The sequence below is a fragment of the Callithrix jacchus genome, chromosome 7, assembly GCF_049354715.1.
Source record: "Callithrix jacchus isolate 240 chromosome 7, calJac240_pri, whole genome shotgun sequence".
Classification (NCBI taxonomy): Eukaryota; Metazoa; Chordata; class Mammalia; order Primates; family Cebidae; genus Callithrix; species Callithrix jacchus.
In genome coordinates, this window is record NC_133508.1 from 72,210,538 (window position 1) to 72,234,726 (window position 24,189).

The 24,189-nt window shown below is 39.6% G+C and overlaps 1 protein-coding gene and 1 non-coding gene across 2 annotated transcripts in view; one reads left to right on the forward strand and one right to left on the reverse strand.

Moving 5' to 3' along the window:
* The window catches only part of PSMB2 (proteasome 20S subunit beta 2), a 36,839-nt gene extending 23,689 nt beyond the window's left edge, over positions 1–13,150 (reverse strand). Inside the window, exons 1-3 of the mRNA XM_035250785.3 lie at positions 12,938–13,150; positions 8,028–8,150; positions 3,628–3,698 (exon numbers count right to left, since the gene is read on the reverse strand). Coding sequence (XP_035106676.1) covers positions 3,628–3,698; positions 8,028–8,150; positions 12,938–13,028 — 285 coding nt within the window. The 5' untranslated portion in view covers positions 13,029–13,150. The remainder of the gene's footprint in view (positions 1–3,627; positions 3,699–8,027; positions 8,151–12,937) is intronic.
* Positions 13,151–23,753: 10,603 nt separating this feature from the next.
* LOC118143319 (U6 spliceosomal RNA) lies at positions 23,754–23,860 on the forward strand. The gene has a single exon (XR_004727546.3). It is a non-coding gene; the product is annotated as a U6 spliceosomal RNA (small nuclear RNA).
* The last annotated feature ends 329 nt before the right edge of the window (positions 23,861–24,189 follow it).

The window sequence follows — 24,189 nt, forward strand, 5'->3', positions numbered from 1 at the left end:
TATGTTCCATATCTGTGATGTCTAACACAGCAGCTGTTAGCCACATGTGGCTATTGGGTACCTGAAATGTGGCTGTGACTGAGGAACTGAATTTTTTTTAAAAAAGAAACAAAAGTCCACCAGAAGATTTTCCTCTGAAAACTGAATTTTTAATTTTATTTAATTTTAATTAATTTAAATTTAAATAGCCACATATGGCTAGTTGGTTACCATACTGAACCATGTAGATCTAGAAAAATTCTAGCACGTAATATATATTCAATGTTATTTTACTTCTATTTTCCCTATCAATACCAGCATGGTGGCTTGGTGCCTGTAGTCCCAGCTACTTGGGAGGGTGAAGTGGGAGTATCACTTGAGCCCGGGAGGTTGAAGCTGCGCCATCTCTTAGGTGACAGAGCAAGACCCTATCTCAAAAAAAAAAAAGCACAACAAGTAATCCCCCACAAAAAACTAACTTATAGCCATTAAACTGCTTCTTCAATCTAACAGCAATAGCAGCATAAAAACAAAAGTGGGCTGGGCATGGTGACTCATGCCTGTAATCCTAGCACTTTGGAAAGCCAAAGTGGGAGGACTGCTTGAGCCCAGGAGCTGGAGACCAGCCTGGTAACATGGAGAAACCCCATCTCTACAAAAAATTAACCAGGCATAGTGGCATGCACCTACAGTCTCAGCTGCTAGGGAGGCTAAGTTGGGAGGATCATTTGAGCCTGCAAGGTCAAGGGGCTGCAGTGAGCTGTGATCACAACACTGCACTCCAGCCCAAATGACAGAGTGAGATCATGTCTCAAAAAAAAAGTGATTTATTAATCAGTTATATGTGACATACATGTGCTAAGTAAGAGCTTTGCATTATTACCTCATAACTTTTTGAAGTTGGCACTATCATTTTATAAGTAGAAAAATTAAGCTTAGAATTTGTCCAAAGACATCCTGCTACTAAGTCAGTAAGCAAATATTCAAACCAGGTAGTCCAAATCCAGAGACTATGCTCTTAACCACAATGCTAAATTGCCTATATTTTAATGAACCAGTTTATGCAAGACTCAATATATATTCGGTGGTAATAAATGTCCTCCCAACTAAACAACCACACATATACAGAGCAAATTAGAAATCAGACAATTTAAGCTACAAACACAAAAGTTATATATGGTAACTGGCTGACCCAAAATGACTCACAACTGTCAACTGGAGTGGCCATGCAAATATACCAAATTTGGTGATTTTGAACTTATTAGGAACACTGACAAACTATCATCTCTCTTCCCAGAATAAAATGACTAAAATATAAATTCATATTTTAGAACTCAGAATCTATTTGGATAGGGAGATGGGGGAGCAGAGATTGGACCTATTGCAGAAGCACAGGCAGAGGTAGTCAGTATTTACCAGAGCCCTATGTCACTGTCTACAAGGGATATTGGTTTGTTAAGACATCAAACATTACTGCTAGGAGAAGATTAAACTGGATTCACTTCATTTGCATGAAGCACCCTGCCACTCTTATCTCAATTCTAAAAAGGAGCTTAATTCACTTAATGTCTGCAATATTTATGACAGTATTTATTGTGCCCAAAGCTGGAATTCTTATTCCAATTCTGCTTGATAAGTCAGAGGAACATTGTACATGGCAAGCTATGGAATGCTGTACAGTAGAGGAACTTCTGGGTGACAGGAAAGCTAATATCAGACCCATTTTCCTTTCTTAAGGAAGAGTGAACAAGAAAAGACCACTTGGTGACTATGACCTTGGAAGAGAAAAATAAATAAATAAATACATTTTTGTTTTTAAAGAAAAGACTACTGATCTTTCACCCAGGTCAAAACAATTTATGTAAATTTGCCTCCTCCTCTCAATCCTATGTGTCTCTAGCTTCTCTTCAGACTTCACGATCCCTCAGATTGTACAAGCTCTTGATCAAAGCTAGTACTGAGAGGTACTATTTATTGAGAAATTATCAGTCCAAGATTATTAGGCACTAGAAAATAAACTGCTTTATAGATCTGCCGTAACTTTAAAAAAAAAACTTATTTTAAGCAAGTACAGATGAAAACTCAAACTATAATAAAAATATGAACAGCACCAGTGTTCTAGAAATACTACTGAGGAACCAAAGAGCCGACCTTAAGGCAGAACAGCCAAATAATTATGGCACCATTATTTTAGCTTTGTCTGACCTGCTGTGACTTGGAGCCAGTCCCTTTGCCACTTTATGCCTTTCTCTTCATCTCAGTTATAGAGAATTAACTACTATCTTTCTCAGTGGCCTAGTGAGTAGATTAAATTATTAAGCAAAATGCTTTGGGCAAAAGTCATATGAATGTTAAATATTATGATTTACAAGCATTCATTTTCCTGGCACTCCTGTGGGGTTAGGAAGTTATCTCCATTTCATAGATGAGTAAACAGGCACTGGGGGTGAGATCACATGGTAAGGCTCTATTTATTTAGTCCCTGTGGGAAGGGAATAACACACACCTTTAGCAACCATATGAACTTTCCTAGCACGTCCTACACAATCTTTAATGCATTCAATCCTTAACATAGTGCTGCATCTTTTGAGATGGAATCTCACACGACAGTGTGGAGTGCAGTGGTTCGATCTCCTCTCACCGCAACCTCTGCCTCCTGGGTTCTAGTGATTCTCGTGCCTCAGCCACCCAAGTAGCTTGCATTACAGGCACCTGCCCCATGCCCGGCTAACTTTTGTATTTTTAGTAGAGATGGGGTTTTACCATGTGGGCCAGGCTGGTCTCGAACTCCTGACCTCATAATCCGCCCGCCCTGGCCTCCCAAAGTGCTGGGATTACAGGCATGAGCCACCGTGCCCAGCCTGACAATGGAATATTTTCAATGTTAAAAAGAAATGAGCTATTAAGCCATGAAAAGACATGGGGGGGAACTTAAATGTGTATTACCAAATAAAAGAAGCCAATCTGAAAAGGCTGCATAATCCATGATTCCAACCACATGACATGATGGGAAAGGCAAACTATAGAGAAAGTAAAATGGTAAGTGGTTGTTGGGAGTTGAGGAGATTGGAAAAAATGAGTAAGTAGAGTACAAAGGATTTTTAGGGCAGTGAAAATACTCTGTATCCTGTAACAGTAGACACATGTCATTATACATTTGTCCACACTCATAATAAGCACAACAATAGTGAACCCTAATGTAAACTATGGACGTTGGGTGATTACTGTCAATGTAGGCTTATCATTTGTGACAAATGTACCACTCTGGTGGAAGATGCTGATAATGGAGAATGCTATACATGTGGGTGAGGGGGAGTGTGGGAAATCTTTATACTTCCTCTCAATTTTGCTGTGAACCTAACACTGCTCTAAAAAATAGTTTTTAGGAAAAAAAAAGTTAGATTGTCACAGGCCTTCATATTGGTGTGTCCCAATCAATTCTCTGGAATGAATATTTGCCCTTTGAGCTGTAATTATTAATAACAACTGTGCACAAAGACAGTTGGACTGAAAAATGAACAAGTAGCAATGGGAAAGATTCTGGAAGGCCAAAAAAGGGTAAATATACTACTCATGTATAATGAGAATATAAAAGAAGCACAAAGGATTTTTCTGCTCTTATCTAACAATGTCTGATGTATCACGTACCCGACTCCGAAGACAGTCAGCCAGGTTTCGGCGTGTGAAGTTAGCTGCTGCGGTGGGAGACAATTCATATCCTGGTAGAAGAGACAGAGTCATGCTTAAAGTAAAACAGAAGGAATAGCAGTGCCCCAAATTATTCCCTACCCCTGCTCTTTTTTTTCTTTTTCTTTTATTTTTGTTTTACCCCTGCTCTTAAAACCCACCATCGTTTGTACACTCAGAGTACACAAAGCCCATAGACTGAGGGGTAAATTCCTTCTCTAGCCCCTTTCCTCATGCAACAGGTGTGAAATAGCTGGTTAGTACTGACAGCAATTCTTGCTCACAAACAGAACCAGTTTTATAGTGGAATGAAACTTGTAGCCTTGCTTAAACTATTCATTCATCAACACACTGTAGTTTCTGCCGTAGAAGGAAAGGGGCACAAATACACAGGTAGTGGGGAAAAAAGACATCTTAGATGCCAATTTTTTACAAGTTTATTTTAAAAAGGATATTGGGACCAGGCACAGTGGCTCATGCCTATAATACTAGAGCTTTGAGAAGCCAAGTTGGGCAGATCGCTTGAGCCTAGGAGTTTGAGACTAGCCTGGGCAACATAATAAGACCTGATCTCTATAAAATTTTTTTTAAAAATCGCCAGGCATGGTAATACATGCCTGTAGTTCCAGCAACTTAGGAGGCTGAGTGGGGAGGATCACTTGACCCCAGGGGTTCAAAGCTGCAGTGAATTGTGATTGTGCCACTGCATTCCAGCATAGGTGACAGAGCAAAACTCTGTCTCTAAAAAAATGAAAAAGGATATTGGGAAAAGAAAGGCTAGAAATTAGGACTACTTCAGAGTCGTCCCTTATTAAAAAAATTGTTTAAATGTAACTTTATTAAGAAGTATGACTTTCAAAAGTACAAGCCACAGGGGGGGAAAGAAACATTTCCATCATTCTGTAATATTTTTAAAAATAGAGTATCTCAAGTGTTAAAACTTCAAAAATAAAAGTTGTCATACCAACAAAGGTACAACTCAGGAGAATAACATCAGGTGTGCATGTAATAATGCATTCACTTTGGAGCTTAATCCCCCTGTAAATTAGGACCAGTGCCAAAAGGCACAAGAATGATCCATAACTCAGTGGACTCACACAGAAAATGTCAGTATGGAAAGACACACAGCAATGTGGTTAAGTAATTGCTTACAACATTTCAAATACCTCTGTTAAATTAGGAGAGATTTAGATCAAAATTCTAACAAATATTCATTGAGCAGCAAATACGTTTCAGGGTCTATGCTGTCTTTTCACATGTATTATTGTACTTTAGCCTCACAAGTCTATTACTTCATATTAAATCATAATGAAAGCAGCCCTTGGCCAGGCACAGTGGCTCATGTCTGAAATCACAGCACTTTGGGAAATTGGGGCAAGCAGATTAAGACCATTTTGGGCAACAAGGTGAAACTCCATCTCTACTAAAATATAAAAATTAGCCAGAGGTGGTGGTGCGCACCTTTTTTCCCAGCTACTTGGGAGGCTGAGGTGAGAGGATCACCTGAGCCTGGGAAGTCAAGGCTGCAATAAGCCATGATTTTGCTACTGCACTCCAGCCTAGGCAACAGGAGTGAGACACTGTCTCAAAAAATAAAAAGAGGCAGGCACTGTGGCTCACACCTGTAATCCCAGCACTCTGGGAGGCCCAGTAGGTGAATCACTTGAGGAGTTTAACACCGGCCTGGCCACCATAGCGCAACTCTGTCTCTATTAAAAATACAAAAAATTAGCCAGGCTTGGTGGTGTATGTCTGTAATTCCAGCTACTCGGGAAGCTGAGGCATGAGAATCACTTGAGCCCAGGAGTAAGATGTTGCAGTGAGCTGAAGCTGCACTATTGCCCTCCAATCTGAGTGACAGAAAGAGACCATGCCTCAAAAAAGAAAAGAAAAAAAAAAGCAGCAACCCGGAAAAATGGGAATACTATTCATTTCTTTACCTAAACCCCTAAACACAACTAATGATCTGATCATTATCCTAAAGGCAGAAAAGTCATGCCTAATTATCTGCATATAGATTTTCTCTTTCTTTCCCTTATTTTGGCTCAGTTCTTTAACTTACATAAGAATTATGATATAGAGTTATATACACAAAACTGTACTTGACAGGTAATTTTAGGGTCTTTAAGGATAATTTTAACCAAATATGTTCTGTGCACTTACTTTAGACTCTAAAACTCAAGTAATAAACAACTCTTGCTATTGTTCACTCTTCTCCCTGTCTTAGGACAGCCAGTGAAATAATACTGTACCTACTGGACTTCAGAAGCATTACTGACATACTTTTGTTATGGAGGCAAAAAGTGGAACCACTGGAAAAAAAAAAAAAGCAAAATTCTTGAAATATTCTAAACCTGCGTAAACCTAAGTACCATGTGCATTATGTTCCTGAATGTAGGGACTAAGCCTTATTCATCTTTGAATCATCTGCAATATTAAGCAGAATGCTTACCATAGAATAGGCCCTCAAAAATATTTATGGAATTGAATACAAATGCTAAATCCACTACCCCAAAGATCTATGTGAATAGATCTTTAGGCATTTTACACATGCAAATATAGTCAAATATAGTCAAATTCAGTTCCTTCACAGTATTACTATACCAGTGCAGTGTATAACGTTGTTATTGAACTGTGAAGTAAGCGGAAATAAAGTTTTCTCTGCCAGAACACCACTACCAACGTTCCTGAATCAGAGGCCTAGTGGCTAGCATTATTTGATAGGGAGGCTTTCCCAGTGGATAAGAGTTTATTAGCCCCAGAGAGAGCTTACAAAATACTTCACAATAGTCCTAATTATCTCTCTAGATCAGAACCTATCAGAGAGTAAGCTAAAACCCTTTTATGGCATAGTAAATACCTACAGTTAGTTACACAATGCTTTAAGTTTCCAAAGCATTTTCATATGTATTATTCATTAGCATTATTAGAATTCATTTTAGAGATAAAGAAAATAAAGGCCCAGAGAAGACAAATGACTTATCACATAGAATATAGTAAAGCCAAGGTTTACCTAGGTTTTTTGACTCTGAGATTCAGATTTTTTTGTTTGTTTTGAGACAGGGTCTCACTCTGTCACACAGGCTGGAGTGCAGTGGCACAGTCATGAATCACTGTAACCTTGAACTCCTGGGCTCAAGCGATCGTCCCACTTCAGCTTCCTGAGTAGCTGGGACTATAGGCGTGTACCACTGTACCCACCTATTTTTTATTTTTCACAGAGCCAGGGTCTTTCTTTGTTGCCTCGGCTGGTCTCAAACTACTGACCTCATGTGATCTTTCCGTTTCAGCCTCTCAAAGTGCTGGGATTACAGGTATAAGCCTCTCTGCCTGACCAGATTCTGATACTTTTAAACTCAAAATCACATCCTCTGAAATATCTAACACTTAAAAAGTCTGATACTACCATCCCTACCTCTAAGATGGTGTTAGCTGTTTGGTTTATTTTGGTTGATTTAAAAAAAATTTTTTTTAGAGACAATGTCTTGCTGCCTCCCAGAGTGCAGTGGCACAATCATTAATTCACTGCAGCCTCAACCTTCTGAACTCAAATGATCTTCCTGCCTCAGCCTCCTGAGTAGCTAGGACTACAGGTGCATGCCACCACACTCAGCTAATTAAAAAATTTTTTTTGTAGAGATGACATGTCACTATGTTGGTCAGGCTAGTCTTAACTCCTGAGCTCAAGCGATCCTCCCACCTGGGTCTCCCAAATTACTGGAATTATAGGTGTGAACCACCACACCAGGCCAATGGTGTTAGTTTTATCTACCAACTATCAAATGTCCAACTATCAATGTTACAATAGTTCTCTGCTCTAGCATTATTGTAGGAAATCTTTTAAGATCGGAAGAATCAGAATATTTCAGGTAGAGACAACTTTTTAAAACATAGAAAACTCAAATGAAAATATTACTACAAAAGTCTTAAAGAATATTATTTTTCAGTTCAAATTTAAAGACAAACAAATTGTTACAGGCTGAATTTTGTCCTCTAAAAATTTACATGTTGAAGTCTTAATCCCTGGTATTTCAGAATGTGACTGTATTTGGAGAAGGGATCCTTAAGACATTATTAAATTAAAATGAGTTCCTAATCCAATATGACTGGTATTCTTAGAAGAGGAAATTTAGACACAGTACAGAGGGAAAAATCATGTGAAGACACAGGGAGAAGATGGCCATCTACAAGCCAAGGAGAGAGGCCTCAGAAATCAACACTGCCAACACCTTAATCTTTGACTTCTAACACCCAGAAGTGTAAGAAAATACATTTTTGTTGTTTAAGCCACCCACTCCATGACTCTATAATGGCAGCCCTAGTAAACTAATATGCCAAGCAAAGCTCTAGCTCTTACCCACCATTTCGCATCTTATAAAGTTGCACGTTTTTCTGAATATATTCTGCAAACTGTACAGTGTCTCCAGCCTCTCCAACACACAGGAGTAATATTTTTTCACTCATCTTAAACATCTTGTCATGATCTGCTCAAAGAAAAAAAACTGTGTTAGAAATTGCCTTAACAGAAATTGAGTGTTGTTATTTATGCAACCATAAACAGGTTTATTAATTACTGTAGTTGGTCTTCCATATCCGTGGATTCTGAATCCACAATTCAACCAACTATGGATCAAAATTATTCAGAAAAAAAAAATGGATGCTTTCATAAACATGTACTGACTTTTCTTCTGGTCATTATTCCCTAAACAATACAATATAAAAACTATTTACATAGCATTTACGTCATATTAAGTATTATAAATAATCTAGAGATGATTTAAAATACACAGGAGTATCTACCTGTGTAACATGCTATAAATTTGGGTATCTGCAGAGATTCTGGAACCAATCCCCACAGATACCAGTGATAACTGTATAGTGAATGATTTCACTAATCATTGCTTTTAGATTTTAATAGGTAACGGTATCAATTTATCTCTTCCACTCTTCATGTTAAAGTATCAACATATTGTGTAGTGTCAATTTCAGTTGGAGAATATACATGAAAGCTACCAATTGAAAATACAATTTAAAGTATTTAAAGGCATTTGAAATGCAAGGAACAGAACAACAAAAGAAACTGAAGGAATCCAACCAATGGCGATTATCTTTAGGCTCATGATAACAAAGCCCTAAAACATTTCTACAACTACAAATGTTAGTTATTTGTAGCTGTACAAAAGCATATATGGAAAGGACTGGTGCCACAATTAAAATTAAAGAACCTCTCAAGAAAGAACAGAAAATCAACTGAGAATATATATATATTTATATATTTTTTTTGGGGGGGTGGGGGCGGATCTTGCTCTGTCGCCAGAGTGCAATGGCACAATCTTGGCTCACTGCAACCTCCGCCTCCTGGGTTCAAGTGATTCTTCCACCTCAGCTTCCCGAGTAGCTGGGACCACTGGCGTGTGCCACCATGCCCAGCTAATTTTTTTTTTTAACTTTTATTTTTAGTAGAGACGGGGTTTCACCATGTTGGCCAGGATGGTCTTGATCTCTTGACCTCGTGATCCGCCCACCTTGGCCTCCCAAAGTGCTGGGATTACAGGTGTGAGCCACCGCACCTGGCCAATCAACTGAGAATATTAATCGCTTTAAAAAATAAACCAATTCCATTTCCAAAAAGAGAAAAGTAAAATGATTGCCAAAGCAAAAATTCCAGTGAATATTTTGATAGTAAGCTATTTAAAATAACTCACAAAAATCCTAATACTCTAATCTTATCTAGCTGAACCAGACTCATTCAGATTAGATTGATAAATATTCAGGTTACAGTTATTGCCTAAGGAAGAAAACTCCACATTCAGTCTGCAGCTTTGGAAAAGACCTAAATCTTCCTATCTTACTCTCACTTTCACTTTTCATTTTTCAAATAGTGCTGAATAATCTTCCCCAGGAGACATGTTTCCTGTTTTAAAGCTTCTAAAATGTCAAAATCCCTTAATAGGATTTAAAGAACAAAATGCTACTGTCAAACACTTTACAAGTGTTTCAGAGTTGTAGATAACAGTAATATGGCTTCTTAGACTTGGGGGGGGAACACACAAAATGCACCTGTAGATCATATCAAACTGCCTCAAAACTCCTAAACAAACACACTTTTATTTGTTATACAGGCTACAGATTTAAAGACTGTTAGTTTGTGAACTTGTTAATAAAAGAAAAACTTGTTATATTATCTATGCAAAGAAAAAGGAGCAGAAGGGTATATTCTAAGTGCCTGCCAGGGGTTAAGAGTATGCGCAGTTTTTATTTCCTTCTTTTTGCTTATCAGTATTTCCTAACACTTCTATACTTAACATGCCTCATTTTATAAGAAAACATTATCCAATAAGTTTGCATTATCTTGAAAATAAGAAATAAGCTATTATTATTTGAGAAGGGAGCTTGTTTACAAAGAACTTATGTCACACTTAGAAGAAAGGCTAAAATTCTAGGCAGTAACCTGTTCAATTTTGAAATTAGCTTAATACAAGACTAAAAATGTTTTTTAAACACTGAGTATGTCCAATGAATAGCAGAGGGCAACATATTTAACAGAAATACAAGAGAAAGATACTAAGAGACCCCTGAGTGGAACAGGAAACTGCCTGTGTAGCTCTGGAGAATTTAAGATTCTTGACAAGGAACTTACAAGAGCCACATACATGAAACAAATGGACAACAAAATGAACAACGTTAGGATGTCTACTGTGGAAAACCAATAGGACTAGAATCCAAGAGACCTGGTTATGATGTGGACTTGGCACTCTGAACTTCAGCAAATTATTTGTCCTTTCTAAGCCCCAGTTTCCAGATGTGTGAAATGTTATTTCCAACTATGTGAAATGTTAATATCACTTACCCCTGTCTAACCCACAAGTGAGGAAAAACTAATGAATTCTATACATGTCCACTATTATGATACTTAATGTTAGATAATATAGTTCAGATTATAGGTGCTACAGGAATTCAGAAAAGAGAGAATTCTGTGTGGGCTGGAGTACTCCAAGTAACTTAAAAGCAATTTTATATAGGCCAAGAGAAAAGAGGCATGCAATGCAGCATTTAAGCAAACCAAAAGTTATACCACTTAATAAGCTGGCAATCCTCAGGAAATGTCTATAGTATCAAAATGTTTTTGCAAAATGACATACTGAACAGTTGATTAGAAGCTGTATTATCATTTTATACTTGGAGAAAAGGAGTCCCAAAAGGTTACTATTTTTCAGCATTCTTGCCTACTCTAAACAAGCTCCATCATGAAATGGTTAGAAAATTCATCATAAAACACTAAAATTTCTATCATAATTTTTTTAATACCAGAAAAGACTACAGGAAAAATTAGAATGTGCGGAGTGCAATTATTTCCAACTATTTTTCAAGAACTAACTCACATTCATCTTTCTCCCATACCATAGTGATATTTCTTTTATTAATCTTCAGATTTGCTCTTGAACTCACTAATTTAAAAAACCAACCTAATACTAACTAGTAATGCTTTTTTTATCATATAAAATCATCTTGCAGTATTTCCTTGTTTTCTTAATGTCTTGGACTCTTCTATGTGTTAAAAGTAATATACTGCATTCCCTATAATGACTAGAAGTACTGTGTACATAAGTAGGCTTAAAGCACATTCTACTTTTCAGTGTGATTTCACATACATTACTGGGATGAGACAAAAGACCTGTGAAGGTAATGATTATTGTTCTACCTAGACACGACTTAATGCTAAAATCATTTGGCTTTAATATTCAAACTAATGGACAAATTTACTCTCCAAATTCACTGCTTTGGAAGGTCTGGCTTACAAACAAAACTTCTACAAACTAATTATAGAATTTCATAAAGTACCAGGTGCTGTGTTAAGCGATTTACATTAATTCATGTAACATTTTGAGATAGGCGCTATTACATCACCACCTTATAGATGTTAGTTCTGAGGCAGAGAGTTTGAGAAATTTGCTTAAGGTTACAAGTGGCAGAACCTGGGTTCAACCTATGTAGTCTGAGTCCAGATATTTTGCCCATAACTACTATACTATACTATACTATACTATACTATACTATACTATACTATACTATACTATACTATACTGTCTCTCTATAGTAAATTACTTAATACATAATTTTGAGATTTTGGTTGTTTTTCTGCCGAATCTAAGTTTGTTTTCCTAATTAATCAAAGACTTTTACTGTTCAAAAAGGATTAAGCTTTGGTTCACATGACTTAATGTTCATTTGACCAATACATTTGGGCACCTATGTGTACTTAGTATTATTAAGTACCTGTCTAGTGCGAAGCATTTGTGCATAACTCATTTACTCAATCCTCCCAACAAGTTTGAGAATTTGGTATTGCTAATCTTAAAGATGAGGCAATCTGGGCACTGCAAAATAACTTATACAAAGTGATAAGGCAAATAAATGACAGAGCTCTAATCTCCTAACTCCATTAACTACTTAAATATAAGGAAAACCTGGCAGCCATTGTCCTGGAAAACTGGAAAAGAAGAATCGGAAGTCACGGGAATATACGGGCAGCCGAAGGGAAATGTCAAGCTTCTGGTCCCACAGTCTCACTCTCCCCAGGATCCACCTTATGCCGCCAACAAACTAACCCACTTACTAGCAACAATGGTAAATTTATCAGAGATTCGGTAATCTAGAGAGCCAAGTTCTGGGCAGGCGCTTAAACATTTATAAACTGATTCCCTTTAGGCAACTCTCACCAAGCAAGAAGCATTTAGCGAAGGCCAGAGCAGAGCACTGACCTAGGAGTCCTGGAGGAGCAAATGCCAGGGACCCAGACTTGTGTGCCTGTTTTTTTCGTTATTTTGAAAAAAAAAAAAAAATCATAAGGCCGGGAGCGGTGGCTCACACCTGTAATCCCAACACTTTGAGATGTCGAGACGAGCGGATAACCTGAGGTTGGGAGTTCGAGACCAGCCTGACCAACATGGAGAAACCCCCGTCTCTACTAATGATACTAAAATTAGCCGGGGGTGGTGGCTCATGCCTGTAATCCCAGCTACTCGGGAGGCTGAGGCACGAGAATCGCTTGAACCCGGGACGCGGAGGTTGCGGTGAGCCGAGATCGCGCCACTGCACTCCAGCCAGGGCAACAAGAGCGAAACTCCATCTCAAAAAAAAAAAGTAAGTACCGGCAGGGCAGGCCGGCATCCACCTCTCAGATCCTCCCTGGTACTCATTCAACCCCCGACGAACTCCCTTTGGCCGCCCGACACCCAGGCCTGGCCGGGCCTCCCCTGCTTCCTCTCACCGTCCTTCATCTGGACAATATTGCTGGCGGCCACCCGATCGGAGGCGACAAGAACATAGTCGGGGCCTTGGATACCGATGAGGTACTCCATGGTGGCGGGAGGCCAGGGGCTCCAGGTCCGACAGAGCGCGAGCCTCGCCGACTTCCCAGTCTCACCGGTGAGACAGCACCTCCGAGCGAAGCTTGGCGCGACGGCGGCCGCGCGACTTCCACGGCGCTCTCGGATGACGTACAACTGTCGCGAGAGGTTGGAAAGTGGGCGCGGTGTCCGGTGCCTTATGTCCCGTCCTTGTCTCCGGTGTCGTCCGAGTCTCTTCCGATGCCCGCTGTGCGGGTCACTTACCTTATGTGATTCCCAGTTTTTCTGTCTACAGACTGGGATTTTAAAACTCGTTTTAGGATAAAATCACGCAGTGTATGTAAGGTGCGGAGCACGTGTGGGTGTCAAAAAGGCATAGGTACCCAGGCAGCCGTTTCCCTACGTTACTCCGTAAAATATCCCCAGAAACTCCTTCACTGTAAGCCAGATTGGAGAAAAATTAACAAGAGGGGAACCTTACGTCCATCCTTAACAAAAATAGTACATGGTTGGATTAAAGATATAATCATGGGCCGGACGCGGTGGCTCACGCCTGTAATCCCAACACTTTGGGAGGCCGAGGCAGGTGGATCACCTGCGGTCGGGAGTTTGAGACCAGCCTGGTCAACATGGAGAAACCCCGTCTCCACTAAAAATACAAAATTAGCCGGGCGTGGTGGTGCGCACCTGTAATCCCGGCTACTCGGGAGGCTGAGGCAGGAGAATTGCTTGAACCCGGAGGCGGAGGTTGCGAGATCGCGCCGTTGCAATCCAGCTTGGGCAAGAAGGGCGAAACTCCGTCTCAAAAAAAAAAAAAAAAAGAATTATATCAAGCATATATATATATATATATATACACACATATATATACATATATACACATATATACATATACATATATACACATATATACATATATACACATATATATACACATATATATACATATATATACACATATATATACATATATATATATATGCTTGTAATTTTTGGAGAAGATGTGTTTCTAAGAGTGACAGGGAACCCAGAAGCAATATGAAAAAAGACTTGACAGATTTGACTACATAAAATCACAAGTCTCTATGTGATGAAAGTCATTCTCCTGCTCAATGATAAATGTAAATTGGGGATGTTTCCATTGTAGAAATAGTTACTATTCTGAACCTTATAGACAAAGGGGAAAAAAGGAAAACGTTAATATCTATAACTTAAAAGACATTCCTACAAATCAATGGGCCGGAGGGGGGGAGGAGAGAATATCATTTTAAAAAGACCAAAGACTAAGAAAATTCACAAAAGAAGCAATGTTAATGGCCAATAAACATGAAAAAATCCTCAACCTTGATGGTAATTACAAAAATGGGAAATAAGAAACAAGAAAGTATAAACTGGGGGTAAGGTTCTAAGATGTACAACCTTTTTGTAGAGAACAATTTTGGTATCTATTAAAAGTAAATGTGCATAACCTTTTAAATATGTCCAAAAGAAATGTTTGCACACACAGTCCAAATATTTGTGTACAGAGATATTCAGTGTTGCCAGGCGCAGTTGCTCACACCTGTAATCACAGCACTTTAGGAGGCCAAGGCAGGCAGATCATGAGGTCAGGAGTTCAAGACCAGTCTGGCCAACATGGTGAAACCCTGTCTCTACTAAAAATACAAAAATTAGCTGGGTGTGGTGATGTGCGTGTATAATCCCAGCTACTGGGTAACCTCAGGCAGGAGAATCGCTTGAAGCTAGGAGGCAGAGGTTGGTGAGAGCTGAGATCACACCATTGCATTCCCGCCTGGGCAACAGAGCAAGACTCTGTCCCCCCCAAAAAAAAGTATTTAGCGTTGCAGCACTACAACACAGAAGAGGACCAACTTACATGTCTAAAAGTAGAGACTTGTTATATAAATTATATAACAATATAATAAATGTTATATAAATTATATAAGAATGAAATGAATCTAAATATACCTTATATTCCATGGCCCAAGATAGATTAAGTGAAAATAAAAATGGTTTCCTATATGTAGCCTGATGCCATTTTGTTTAACAATGAATATTAGAATATGAATGGAAATACTTGTAAATACCTATTTACATGTGTTCCAATGTCAAATTATATGCAGTTATTACCCTGGTGAGTGTGATTTGAAGGGAGGACTTTCACTTTTTATTTTATACATATTAGTATTGTTGAATGTGTTACAATGCTCATGTATTATTTGTATTTTTTCTAATAGAAAAAACTCAGCCATCCCTATATATCATGAAGCAATTCTGAAAAAAGGTTAAAATATTTCTTGACTGGGTTTCTGACATCCACAAATGAGTCTTCATACTAGCTTACTGAAAAATGGGAACATAGTTGCAATTGTATCTCCAAACACAACTATGCAATTTGTTTGCCTCTGCAGAAATTGTACTACTTACTTTATTCTGAATGTTTCTTCCAGCTCTCTGCTCATAAAGGAACACAGAGCCTGAGGAGTTTGAGGCAGCCTATCAATCATGGGATTGATACCAGGGGCAAGTGAGGTCATTAAGTCAACCATCCACTATGAACACAGCTGCATCCATCATTCTAGAAAGATAGATTATTTTCTTAAATACCAGTAGGAAGGGGTGGGTGTCTCTCTCTCCCTCTCTCTCTCTCTCTCTCTCTCTCTCTCTCTCTCTCTCCCCCTCCCACTTTCTTATTGTGTGTGTTTGTGTGTTTTTTTAGTTGCAAAAAGTATTTGGTTATACTATATATATACACACACACACACACACATACACAAACAATATAGAAGAAATGAGTTAAATATCTCTCCTTCCACCAAAGGTAGCCACTCACCAAATGTCTGTAACCTTCCAGACCTTTCCTTTGTACATACCAATATTAATTCATTCACAAATGCTGCAGAATTCTGAATTGGAAGATCCACAGTCTTTTTATTTTTAAGGACTACCTTTTAAGCTGATTCATCCCTCTTTCTCTCCAGGCCTTTTTTTTTTTTTTTTTTGAAACAAAATCCCGGGTTCAAGTGATCCTCCTGCCTCAGCCTCCCAAGTAGCTGAGACTACAGTCACATGACACCAAACCCAGCTCTCTCCAGGACTTTTCAAAATCCCCTTTAGCTAAGTAGCACTAGAGCTGCCCTAATTTCTTGTTAGTATAGAAGAAAGTAGGTTTTCAAGACCTGCCTTGTGCTGTCTCACTTAGAATCAGGGAGAATCCCTCCTCCAACTAAATCCTTAGAATAACTGAGTCTTAGAATTATAAAAAGTCTGTGGAGGTTCACAGAAGCAGCATGATGTAGTGAAAATATTTACAGGCAATAAATACTTTTGGCTTTGCAGGTCATACTCCCTCTAACAGCTACTCAGTGATGCCATTATAGTGTGGAAGCAGCCATAGACGATACATTAATAAGAGAGCGTGGCTATGTTCCAAGAAAACTTTGCTTACAAAACAGGTAGGGGAAGGGGGAAGGTGGACTTGGCTCATGGACCATAGTCTTCCTCCCTGATATAGTGGAAGGCCTGTAAGTTAACACTTACATGTTGTCCCAGCTCTACCTCTTTCAGCCTTGGTGCAAAATTCATTTAGCCTCCCTGAGCCGCAATTTTCTTCTTTGTAAAAGAGGCATTCAGAAGAGAGGTTTGCTTGGTGTTTCCCTTGAGATGGGACAAAGATGCAGGTCTGGTTGTTGCACGAGTATAAGGAACCATATTCTGTGAGTTTGGCAGAATCTTAATGAAGAATGACTGCAGTGTTTGGGGAACATGGCCATAATGTGGAAGCTACCAACCTTGCCAAGACTCCCAAGCCCAAACTTGAGATAAAAGCATCAGTGTAGCCCACCCTCAAAAGACCCTGTGAGCTTAGACAATAGAATTGGGACAAGGGCAGACTGGAGACCAGAGGCGCATCCCTAAACATTTAGGACAGTCACTGTACTGCATACTGTTGATACCCTGCCCTTACTCCCTTTACTTACCTGGGCACCCATTTCCAGCTGTTATAAATGTTGGTTGATAACAACTCACAACTCTCCTTTTCTTGAGAGAATTTCCCACAGCCAAACAGGAGCCCCCCTTGCCTAGGAGACTGTTCACCAATACCTACCCTTTGCCAATGACTGATTGACTGACACAGGGATAAAAGATCCATTCACTGAATTTAAGTGGGATACAGTTTGTCCTCCAGAGTCTCCCTGTGGGATCAGTCTAAAGCTGGTCTCCAGCCAAGATCAAGTTCTGGCTTAGCTTTTCCTCCCTCCCCTCTCTTGCTTCCTAACTCTGCTTCTCCTGAGAGCACTTCTCCAATTAATGACTTGTACTAGCACTCTCATTTTGGTTCACTTCTAGGGAACTCAAGCTAAAAAGCATTTGGTACCAGAAGTGATCCTAGAAAGCACTCTCCAAGGGATTCTGGAGCAGGATCACTTACTGGCTGGAGGATGATGAGGCCACCAGAGCTGGCAGTAGAAACAATATTGACGGTTTCCAACCTCCTGTAACAGTGCTACATCAGATGAAAGCTCAGACTTTCACCTGTGTTTAAATGGGATGGGTTACAGTGGGAAGTATGCAGTAGCTGGAAAACTCTTGGACACTTGAGAAATATGAGAAAAACAGTAATTGTCTGGACCAAAGAATTGGGTGGGTATGGCTAAGTGCCATTGATTCATTAAAGACAGAAAGTGAAGGCTGGGCACAGTGGCTCACAACTGTAATCCCACCACTTTGGGAGGCTAAGGCAGAAGGATTGCTTGAGGCCAGGAGTTCAAGAGGGGCCTGGGAACATAGCAAGCTCACGCCTCTAAAAAAAAAAAGACAGAAAAGAAAATTAACATGGTGTGGTACATGCCTAGCTACTACTACTTGGGAGGCTGAGGCAGGAGGTTTGAAGTTACAGTGAGCTAGGGTTTTGCTACTGTACTCCAGCCTGAGTGACAGAAAGACTCTGTTTTAAATGAAGGGGGAACAGGAAGAGGCAAGGGGGAAGGAAGGAGAAAGAGAGAAATTTGTACATCTTTAAGAGACAATTGTTTAAGGCAAAAATAACATATTGTAGGATTTATAATATATTTTGAAGTGAAATGTAGGATAACAAAAGCACAGGGGCCAGGAGGGGAGGAATCGGAATATACTGCTGTAAAGTACTCATACGCTACATAAAGCAGCATAATATTACTTGAAGGTAGTCAGTGAAAGATGTATGCAATAAGCCCCAAACAGAGTAAAATAATACTACAAAGGGTTGTAGCTAATGTGTCAACAGAAAACAAAATGGAATAATATACTCAATCTGAAAGAAGACAAAAAAGGAAGAAAAGAAAAAGCATAAGAGACAAATAGAAAACAAATAGCAAGATGGTAGATTTAAATCCAATGATATCAGTAATCACATAAATATAAGAGGTCCAAACACCTCAATTGAAAGGCAGAAATTGTCAGATAAGACAAAAAAGGAAGACCCAGCTATATACTGTCTACTAGATACCCACTGTAAACATAAAGACACACAAAGACTTACTTGTACACAAATATTTATAACAGCTTTATTTGTCATAGTAAAATGCTGGAAAAGACAGAGAGAGTCATGCCTATCAACAACATAACACATTGTGATATCCATGCAATGGAATATTATTCAGCAGTAAAAATGAATGAACTATTGTGCACAGCGGTATAGGTAAGCCTCTATTATACTGAGTGAAGAAAAGAGACAAAAATCACTGTATGATTTCATTTATATAAAATTCTAGAAATGCAAACTAATCCATAATGACAGAAAGAAGATCAGTGATTGCCAGGGGATGGAAGAGGAAGAGAGGGATCAGATGAAGGGGTGCAGTAGACATGAACTTTTGGAGGATGATGGATATGTTCATTATCTTGATAATGGTTATGGCTTCATAGGTTTATACATATGTCAAAATATTATATGTGCATATTGTATGTTAATTATATCTCAATAAAGCTATTTTGAAAACAATACTATACTAGGGGATTAACAGAAATTGATGCCACCCTCAAACATGTGAAGGATTCAGTAGTGGTGGGTGTCCCATCATCATAACTCCATTTAAATGACCCATCTGCCTCATGTAAAGATGAGATGGCTTATTACAATTAATAGCCCCCATTACATCTGCTGTGTTAGATTTGGCATTACTAGAGCAGAATAATACAATCTTGGGTACATAGTCTGCAGCTATTTATCTAATAATGCATTATTTCTGAGTCATTCAAGAAGGAGAATCAGAAGCAGTTTGCATTCACATGGAATAAACAGTATATATTCATGGTATTGCCTCTAGGCTCTATTAATTCTCCTACAGCACAGTAGTCCATGCTCTTGAAGAATTCAATTCCTTGACTGAAAGCCAAAGCAACTCAAATGACTGAAATGTGACCCCTTCTAGGCATGTGACATTGTTAAAAATAAAACAGTAAATGTATGAACTGGGAGCTGATATATTTAATGACTTGATGCTACCCAAAAGAAATTACTGCTGGTAAAGGTAGAGACCTACAGTAAAAGAGATACAAGATGCTAAAGAAAATGCTTTAGCAGATCCTCAGCTAACAGGCTGCCATATCTAAATTCCTTAAGCAAGAACCTCTTATAAAATAGAAAAACAAATTTATAAGAGGTTTAGAGATTACATCATAGGGGCACAAAATCTAGTCCCTGATGTCATACTGTACCTGCATTAACAACCCAGGTAAAAGGAATGATTTACATGTAAGCTGAAAGAAAACACAACCTAGCTATCTAAGGTAGACTCAAGGAGTTGTTTAAACGTGTTTTCTTGGTCAGGCCTGAAAAATCTTGGGCCATGTGTCCAGAGTGCCTTTCAGATTCTTCTTACATTTCCAGTTATTTTCTCGCAGTTGCTTGATGTCTGTTGTCTAGAGTCATCTGCATCCACACAGCTGCTGCCCTGACAAATGATTCAGTATATGACTCAAAGACAAAAATAGGATAAACCATCTTGATTGACAGTGGAACTAAATATTATCCCTTTCCAAATGAACATTCATCTTCAAAGAAAATAATAATGATAAATATCTAGATAATTGTTGTTGGTCTCTAAGATTGCCTTGGCTGATTGAAGACAAAAAGGGAAAATCGAGAGTGTAAACAGTGCCACACTCTTATGAAAAGACTGTTTTCTGAGGCCGGAGTATCAAGCCAGAATCTGTTTTGTTGTTGTTGTTGTTTGTTTGTTTTTGAGACGGAGTTTCACTCTTCTTGCCCAGGCTGGAGTGCAGTGGCACAATCTCGGCTCATTGCAACCTCTGCCTCTAGTTTCAAGCGATTCTCTTGCCTCAGCCTCCCAAGTAGCTGGGATTACAGGCATGAGGCATCACGCCCAGCTAATTTTGTATTTTTAGTAGAGACAGGGTTTCTCCATGTCGGTCAGGCTGGCCTCAACCTCAGATGATCTGCCCTCCTAGGCCCCCCAAAGTGCTAGGATTACAGGTGTGAGCCACCGTGCCTAGCCCTCAGAATCTCTTTTGAACCCATCTAATCAATAAATGAGAATTCCATACCTTTAGTAACAAGTAATTACCAGAGCTGGTTTTAAAACCTTTTAATCAATCAACAACAAACATCAGTGACCATATTTTTTTGCAAGCAAACCACTCAGTGACAACTTCTTGTTTCTAAAAGTCAGCCAATCAGGATTTAACTCATTCCAGCAAACATACTTCTGAATGTCAACCAATGTACTGTCTCACCCAAATAACCACACTTCTAAAGATTATATCAACCCACTCATGCCTCTGAAAATCCACTAGTCCTTGAATTTCATGCTTTCCCAAAACTCTAAGATTAGCAATCTGCTCTTCTTAGATGAAACTGTGCCTAACCAGAATATACTTATGTAAGCAATAAATTAGGCTTTGTATTTTTGTTTTGGATATTGAGTGGTAGTCTCATCTATTGATATGTGGAAGGCTGCCAGCTTTGAGTGTGCCCAGAGCAAGAAAGGACTGTGCAGCAGCAGCAGACTGCAGTATAAATAGCCTTGTCACTTGGGCCATTTGACCTGGCTGATCACATGTTACTAGAAGTGTCTTTGGTAGAGGAAAATGCCAGATGAAAGTTTTGTTAATTTACAATGGGAGAATTGTACCTCAAACTTCAAAGGCGTATCATCCTGTAGAAACTGAGTGTCTGACCATAGGACATTAAATGGCCATGTAGCTTCATCTTTCCATATTGAGTTAGATTCTGACAAACTCACCAAGTTATAAAGTCAAGTGGGCCCAACGATAATCCATCATAAAATGGAGGTGATATATTTGAGACCAAACTCAAGCAAATCCAAAGGGCACAAGTAAAACTGCATGAGCAATTTTTCAGGAGTCATTAACCCTAATCATCATGAAGAGATAGGATTGCTGCTGCATAATGAGGGCAATCTGTCTGACACTCAGGTGATGTGCTGGAACATTTCTTGGTATTCTCACACCCAGTTGAATTGTAAATGGGTAATTTTAGCAACCATAGCCTGATAAGGATCTGGTGGCCAGGACAGCATGAGAATGAGAATGTAGCTTGACTCATCAGAAAAGCCTAAATGGCAGAAGAAGGAGATAATGACTGTCGGTTACAGCTCAGGACCAAATGCAACAGCATGGGCTATGTTTCATTCCATAAACCCTCCTCTTGTAAGTTTTCTCAGAAATTGTGGCCAACTAGGATGCAGGAGAAGCCCTGCCAAGACAAAGTGAATTTCATGTGAGAAGCAAGTGAAGCTGCTAGGTGAAAGGGGTGGACCGTAGTGGATCTATCAGTGCACCACCCTCCAGCTGTGTTGACAACAACTCAATTCTACCCTCTCTTCTGGAAAATTGTCATTCCCCTCACCTGGGAGGCTGTACCCCACCTTGATCAATAACTAATTGACACAGGGATAGAAAGGTGGGCTCTCTTGCCTCAGTGGGGAACTAATTCTATGGTCCAACCTATGCTCCAGATATTTTTTCTAGAATCAGCCGAGATCACATTCTCACCAACCTTTTACTCCCTGTCCTATCCTGCATCTCTCACACCCTTCCTCCAGAAATTACTCCCCCAGTAAATCACTTGAACAAGAATCCCTGTCTTAAACTCTGCTTCTAGGGAACCCAGCCCAAGCCAGTGTGCATTGTTCAGAATGGTTATATAATCCTAGGGAGTGGGACAGCCCTCAAAAATATTTCTAAAATTGAATTTCTTGTTAATTGGAGTAAGTGAGGGCTTAAATGATATTTATGAAATGCAGAAAAATGTTCCACTTCTAAGCATGAGTGTTGTGTAAAGTGCACACCCATTACTAAGGTATACTTTCCTGTCATATGGTTTATACTCCCACGCCTTCCAGTAAATAAATTTATTTTGAACAAGGTGCGTCTTTCCATTGCTAGATGTGAAGTCAGCACTTTTAAAGCAGTCCACAGCTTGACAGGAAACAGTCTCATGCCAGCAAGGCATCATGTGCCAGAACTATGGTTAATTAAATGACCATCCCCTTCCTCTGTAAGCTTTCATTTCGCCTGCCTCGTTTCTTCAGGAAACGATAGCCAGGTCGCTTGACATCTTCTGACTGGACCCTCGACGATTTTAGCTTCACTCTTAGGTCCTACCTTTACTTCAGAAGCTGGTCTTGATGTTGAACGACTGATAATCATTAGTCGTGCTTGGCTTCACTTCTCAGTGCTGCCCTTGTCTCTTCTATTGCATCTGACATACACTAGCTGCCCCTCTGGAACAGGCCCCATCTCTCAAGGTTTTGGCCTTATTAGGCCCACTTTGCATAAAACACTGTCTTACATGCTAAAGCAAGGTGCCCCATTCTACAAAGTCTTGGTGGTACCTCCGATGTTGTTTGTACACCCAGGTTGGGTAAATAGGGCAAGTTCACTTTTTTGTCATCCATATTCTATGGATGATTAGACACCTAAAGTGGTATGCAGCTTTTTAAAATCCTCTTAATAGGCATTTTTCTGCACAAATTACCAGCCCTCTCCTTTCCTACAAAGTGCTTTTCTCACATCTTTCACCTTCATGGTATCTACTTTTACTTTAGTCTGGACATTCATCTTCCCTCATCACATTTCTATTTAGAGTCTCTGCATCAGCTCAGGAGTCTTTCTTCTGAACACATTTATCTTGGTGGTCCATAGAATGGTCTATGCTCACCAGTGATGTTCCAGAAAACTCAGTTTCTCCAACTTGTATAAATAGTGCAACATGGTAGTTAAAGGCTTGTATTTGGAAATTAAAGAACCCTGAATTTGAGTCCTGGCTCTACCACTTACTAGCTGGGAAACCTTGACCAAGATGGTCAACTTTTTTTTTGAGACAGGGTCTAGCTCTGTCACCCAGGCTGGAGTGCAGTGGTGCAGTCACCTCTCACTACACCTCTCACTACAGGCCCGACCTCCTGGGCCCAAGGGATCCTCCCACCTCAGCCTCCCAAGTAGCTGGAACTGAAGGTGTGCGCCACTACACCTGGCTAATTTTTGTATTTTTTGTAGAGACGGTCTCACTATGTTGCTCAGGCTGGTCTGGAACTTGGCTCAAGCCATCCTCCTGCCTTGGCCTTCCGAAGTGCTGGGATTACAGGCATGAGCCACCAAACATGGACAGTCAACATTTTTGAGTCTCAGTTTCATTTGCTATAAACTGGGAGGTGATAATGATAGTACTTACCTTATAGAGTAGTTGTGAGGATGAAATGAGGTAAACCAGTGCTCGCTTCGGCAGCACATATACTAAAATTGGAACGATACAGAGAAGATTAGCATGGCCCCTGCGCAAGGATGACACGCAAATTCGTGAAGCGTTCTATATTTTTAGACTGGATTGGAAAAATGTGGCACATATACACCATGGAATATTATGCAGCAATCAGAAATGATGAGTTTGTGTCATTTGTAGGGACGTGGATGAATCTGGAGAACATCATCCTCAGCAAACTGACACAAGAACAGAAAACGAAACACCGCATATTCTCACTCATAGGTGGGTGATGAAAAATGAGAACGCATGGACACAGAGAGAAGAGTACTAAACACTGGGGTCTATTGGGGGGAAATGGGGAGGGCCAGTGGGAGGGGGAGGTGGGGAGGGATAGCCTGGGGAGAAATGCCAAATGTGGGTGAAGGGGAGAAGGAAAGCAAAACA